The 6,000-nt window shown below is 36.3% G+C and overlaps 1 protein-coding gene across 1 annotated transcript in view; it reads left to right on the forward strand.

Annotated features, from left to right (window-relative positions):
- LOC103594718 (neuroblastoma-amplified sequence) overlaps positions 1-6,000 on the forward strand; it is a 301,995-nt gene that overhangs the window by 60,810 nt on the left and 235,185 nt on the right. Inside the window, exon 13 of the mRNA XM_008577970.1 lies at positions 885-968. Within this exon, the coding sequence (XP_008576192.1) occupies positions 885-968 (84 nt within the window). The remainder of the gene's footprint in view (positions 1-884; positions 969-6,000) is intronic.

Genomic DNA, 6,000 nt, shown 5'->3' on the forward strand with positions numbered 1-6,000 from the left:
ATATGCTGAGGACTGCATAGCTAATTAAAAGGCAGATTTGTTTTTGTTTCCCATGTCTCCTGATTTGTAGCACATTGCTCTGATATATTACCATACTGTGTTTACCTCACTTTTCCTTTTTAATTTACTCTTAATTCCATATAATCAGGCCTTATCTTTGCCTCATAGATGTTCTTCCCATATAATCAGGCCTTATCTTTGCCTCATAGATGTTCTTCCTGTCATCTTTTAGTGATACCTTTCAGTCTACAAAATTGTTTCTCCACTCTTCCTATTACCTGTCCTCTAGGTCTGTGCTACTCATTCTGGTAGCCACTACCCACATATGGCTATTTAGATTAAACTTAACTAAAATTATATAAAATTAAAGTTTACTTTCTTAGTATCAGTAGCCATATTTCAAGTGCTTAATACATGTGCATGTATCTAGTGATTACTATATTAGATAGCACATATATACAACACAGGAAGTGTTGTGATCACAGGAAGTTCTGTTGAACAGCACTGCCCTAGTTTGTAAGCTTTTTAGAAAGAGGGTAACTTATGTTGTTATTAAGAATATTCAGTACAGGCTCTTAATACATGTTTTAGAACGTGTGGATGGACACATATCCATTCCTTCCTTTAATTCCTTGCCAGATATTTTGTTTGGAATTTTCCTTTTCTTTTTGAACCATTTTATGATTGAAGGAAAATCAGCAATATGCTATTTCCTATTTACATACTTGTATACAATATATATCATGTACCACTTAAAATACCCTAAACAGGAATCTTGGAGATTAAGGTTATAGAGATACTTTTTGCATCATATTCCTTGTGTAGCTAGTTATTGAGGTAATGTGTATTTTAAATGCTTATTTATTTATTTTTTTATATTTAAGTTATGACGGTGACTCCTTGATGATCATTCCTTGGCATGAACATAAACACCGAGCTAAAGATTGGTGCGAGGAGTTGCAGTGCAGGTCAGTATGAGTCGGCACGAGGCATCTACATTTCTTTGTGGGGTGGGTGAATAGATGACCCTGTGATAGGGGTGCATGACCTGCGATCACTTACTTGATGGTACTCCCTGATTTCGGGAGTTTGAGTGAAGTTTGTAAAACCCACTCTAGACTCAGTTATGCCAAAATACTTCCATGGGAAAGTATTAAATGCTGCAAAGGAATTATCCTAAAAATGATTCTTATTACAACTCTTTTCATTTTGAGGTATTCCCTTTCTGTCTTTCACATAAATATATTTTTCATAGTTGTAATCATGGTATACATGCAATTTTGTTCTTGATTCAGTTTTAATTTTCAGTATTATAAGATTTAACCTTGGAATGCCTCAGAATGTGGAGACATCAAACACTGCGGAAGGGAGATGGGAGGTGAGGTGTAGGGCTAAAAGTTCAAGGAACATTTGGACCTCTTTATCCCCCACTCCTCAAAATCAGGTAAATACGCCTTCACTGTTTCTCCTTCCATATATTCCCTACATGAGACCAGAGGTTTATTTTTTGGACTTGTTCTTTGAGCCAGATGGCCTGTACATTAAGCTAGAAAGCCTCCAGATTCCTGGATAGTAGCCATAGCATAGGTGGGGGTGGAGTGATGGGGTTTGAAGTCCAGGCATTTAGAACATTTATTTCCTGAATGCTGAAACTATATTTCCATTCTCCTTCCCTGCTCCCAGATGTAGGTATATTCCCCAAGTAGAAGTTTGGGGAATTCTTTTCTGGAGAAATGGAGTAGCCTATAGAAAGAGGCCTCTAGATTCTGAGATGTGGTCCCAAAAGGTCACAGGGAAGCCAGCGAATGAACAGGTCTTGCTGCACCCACAGAGCTTCCTGGATATCTGAGGATAGACTCCAGCAGATAGAACAAATGAAGAGGAAAGGCAAAACATGCAGAAAATGGAACTGAAAGAGACACTACACAGAAAAATAAAATTTCAAAAATTATAATTAATGTCGCCTTGGAGATAAGAAAAGATGTATTTGTGAAATAACAATAGAATTATATAAAATAGAAATAAAGGAACTAAGAGAATGTTGGGACATTAAAAAATATGATAGTTGATATATAAATATTAGAAGAGTTGGAAGATAAAAGCAAATCTTTTCTAGAAATTAGAATAAAAATACAGAGCTAGAAAATAAGAGAGCAGTTATAAAAATATCAAGTCTAATAAATTGAAGTTACAGGCATTCGAGAAAGAATTGACATAGATGATGGAAGGGAGGGAATTATAAGAAATAATTCAAGCCTATTGCCTAGAATTGAAGGTTATGAGTTATCAGATTGAAATACCTGTTACACTGAAGCATACCATCATGACTTTCCAGAATACTAAGGATACAGTCCTCTAAAGAGAAAGACACATTACAGGAAAGGAATTGGGAATCAGTGACCTCAGACATCTCCAGAAAAACATTAGGAGCTAGAAGACAGTGGAGGAATCCTTTGAACTTATTGAGAGAAAATATTTTTTCTCAAATTTTTTTTTTTTCCCTTCGGGGAGGCTGGCTGGTATTGGGAATCCAAACCCTTGACCTTGGTGTCAGCACCATGCTCTAACCAAGTGAGCTAACTGGCCAGCCCAGAAAATATTTTTTGATACAGATTTTTATATTCAGCTAAAATCATCCATTAAGTATCACATTAACCTTGTGAGAATTCATAAAATTTACCATCCATGTATACCTTATTTCAGGAAGCCATTATAAGATTTACTTTATTAAAATGAGGGAATGAAGTGAGAAAAAGAAAATCTTTGGATTCAGAACTGAGCTGTAACGCAGTCAGTGGCAAAGGGAAGGCCCTGGATGACAGCTGTGCCCCAGCTGGGTGAGAGCAGCTGGCATAGATTGTGGAGGTGCATGGGCTGCTTTAAGAGCAAGGTCTCTTGGAAAAAATTTAAAAAATGGAACTGGTGTATTATTTGATATATTTGACAATTTCAAAATGCTTTCTCTTTTGCTATTGATAGACTTTTTAGGGAATTTGGAAAACATTAGCAGTGGATGCATATAAGCAAATGGGAGTGGTAGGAGGATAGCAGGCGGGAGGCCAGAGGAATATTTATCACAATATACCCCTTGGTTCAGCAGTAGGTGACATTCACATAATCATAACAATGTAAATAATTAGTGGTTTAATCCAAATTGTGATATATCCACAATGGGAGGTAGAGGTATAGGGGAAGTGAATGGTTGTGGTTTAAGACAGGTAAATAATGTCTAAAGTAGATAAATCTGGAAGCAGTCATATTCATGTGGTTTAGACTCATGGAGGTAAAAACCGGAAAGCTGAAAGACAGAACACGGGGTAGAGGGTGACAGGGATAGCAGCAGAGAGGATTGTTAAGGGGTTGCTGGTTTTTATTTGAGATGTCTTTTCATATGTTTGTATTTTGTAAACTGTCTATATACTGTCTGTCTAAAAAATGATAAAAGTCCTAATCAGTAGTATGATTATTGCAAGTGACATTTGGAAGCTCTCTTCATGTTAGTAGCAATGTTGACAGTTTCCCTTCATTTTGTATCTTTGCATTTTTGATATGAGTTAATAGAATATGTAACTCTTACTTTTTATTTCTCCAGTGAGTTTTAGTATAATTACAATTGAATGTCCCACTGTGTTTTTGCTGTTATTTGCCTTTTAAAAATTATTTGTTTTCATTTTTATTAAAGTTGTATGTGAGGGTACTTCAAAAAATTCATGGAGGAATAGAATTAAAAGATAATGTGAATCTTTCTATTAACCTTTTGAAGTACCCTTGTATTTGCAAATAGTTTAAAGAGTTAGAGTTCTACAAAGCTTGTTTTAAAAAAGCAAAAAACCAAAACCTGTAATTCTTCGTTCCCCTTCCTCCATATCTTGCTCTCCAGAAGCAACTACTTAAGTTCTTTTCAATGAATGTTTTGATATTTACCTCCACATCTCTGATTAACATAATTGTGTCTTGATTTTTTTTAGTTTTGTTCATTATCTGTTGTCTTCCTTGAATGGAGGATAATGGTTTAGTTTCTTTTTATCGCGTGTACTCTACTTCTACTACTACTTCTCCCCTGCCTCCTTAAAAAAAAATCTCTTACTCTCATTCAGTGGAGTTTGGGGAGAAAATGAAGCTTAATGCATCGTATTTATCTGCCACATTTAACTGGAAGTCCTCCCAGTTGAAAACAGATGGGAGGTTGATGCCAGTGGATATGCTGATAGGGAAAGGTGAGGTGATACTGTTGATCACAAATTCTCTTAATTTAAGATGATGCTTTTTACAGAGCAGCACTGGCAGAGGACCTGGCCCATTCATCTGCTCCTTCCCAGTTCGCCTTAGCCTGGGCTTTTTTATGATTCTAACAAGTAGATATGAGGAATGAGAGCATTTCTTCTCAGACTAACCACAGCAAGCTAAAATGCAGGCAAACATTGCCATGCTGGAACTCCTAAAACGATAAAAATGTAAAACCAGGAAAAATTCGACAGAAGAAAAGGTGATTTTGAAGATGATACAGATTTTCAGTAGTACAGGCCGTATCCTATTGCTTATTCATTTGATTAGTGTCTGTCCTCTGTTAGATTCAGGAGTAGTGAAGGAAGAGAAGGAGATATAGTCCCTGTCCTCATGAAATAAAGCTAGAAATCATGACAGTGTGACATACTGGAATGAAAGGGAAGCATGTTTCCAGAAGGAGAAAGCAGTTAGCTTCTATCAAATAGTGCTGAGAGGAAAATAGGTAAGGACTGAAAAAAGTATTAAAGGAACTCAAAGTTGCTGGTGGTTATTGTTCCCTCCTGAAATAGGGCAGATTTAAAAGATTCCAGGAGGAGTGATGTGGCTTTGTGTGTTGGTAGTGGGGAAGAATCCCTGGTAAGAATGTTCATGACACTGTGAGACTAGTTAAGTAAAAGACCATTCCATTTATAGGCAGGCCTTGTTGTAGTGCCAGTTATAATCACAGCAGGTTGTCTAAGGCATGTGGATAAAATATCCAAATATTTATGGGCTCTGTGTCTGATCATATACTATAGCTGCTAATAATTCTAATAAAAAATAATAACTATAAATAAAATGAAGCACCTGATTAATGCTAGGCAGTGTTCTCTGTGTACCTTATTTATATTATTTTGAATTTTCACAGCATTCTTACTACATCGTATTCTCTCCATTTTTTAATGAATAAAAGAAATCTTAAGCTAGATTGAATTCAGTAATTTGCTCAAGTTTTCACAGCTTTCAGTGATGGAACTGAGGTTCAGATTCAGTTCTGACTCCGAAGCTTACTGCTTTGTAATAATAATAAGTATAACACCTGCCATATACTGCCAACTTACTTTAGATGAATGAATGTCCCTCATGAAACATGGCGTCTTTCCATATGTCCATCTGAGATTACTTAGTTTAACTTGTGGTGTTTTTTTTAGTCTTTATCTATGGAAGGCAATTGGTCAGAAGCATCCTTATAAAACTCCTCATAATTTGTGATCCCCATGGTTTTACCCCTGTGTACATTCCTTGAAAATGTTTCTTTTTCACACCTTATGAGAAATGGTATAGAGTAGTCCTACACTGTGCTAATGCCAGCACAGTACTGTACTGCCATCATCTAGTAGAAATATATTATCAACATAAGTAAGGTGTATCTCCTCATTTTTATGAACATCAAATTCAAGGTTTCTTCATTCAAATTCAAATTGGAATCACTTGTGGGTATTTTCCTAAACTAGACCTGGCTAGCCATCACAAGTGGTTTTGATTCAGTAGGCCTGTGGTAAGCACCTGGATGTAAAGTCTTCCCAGGGTGATTTTGATTTTATTAATACTGATTTGATTGATTTGTGGCATAGTGTATTGATTTATTATACTTTCTGATTTTTTAAATCAGAAAATCAGTAGGGAAAATAAATCAGGCATCTTAAAAATGTCATTTGTCTTGTAAGCGTGCACATATGCAAGCAAATGCGCACGCGCACACATACACACTCTCCCCCCCCCCCCCCCCCCCCC

Source organism: Galeopterus variegatus, unplaced genomic scaffold (assembly GCF_000696425.1).
Source record: "Galeopterus variegatus unplaced genomic scaffold, G_variegatus-3.0.2 Scaffold1612, whole genome shotgun sequence".
NCBI classification, from domain to species: Eukaryota; Metazoa; Chordata; class Mammalia; order Dermoptera; family Cynocephalidae; genus Galeopterus; species Galeopterus variegatus.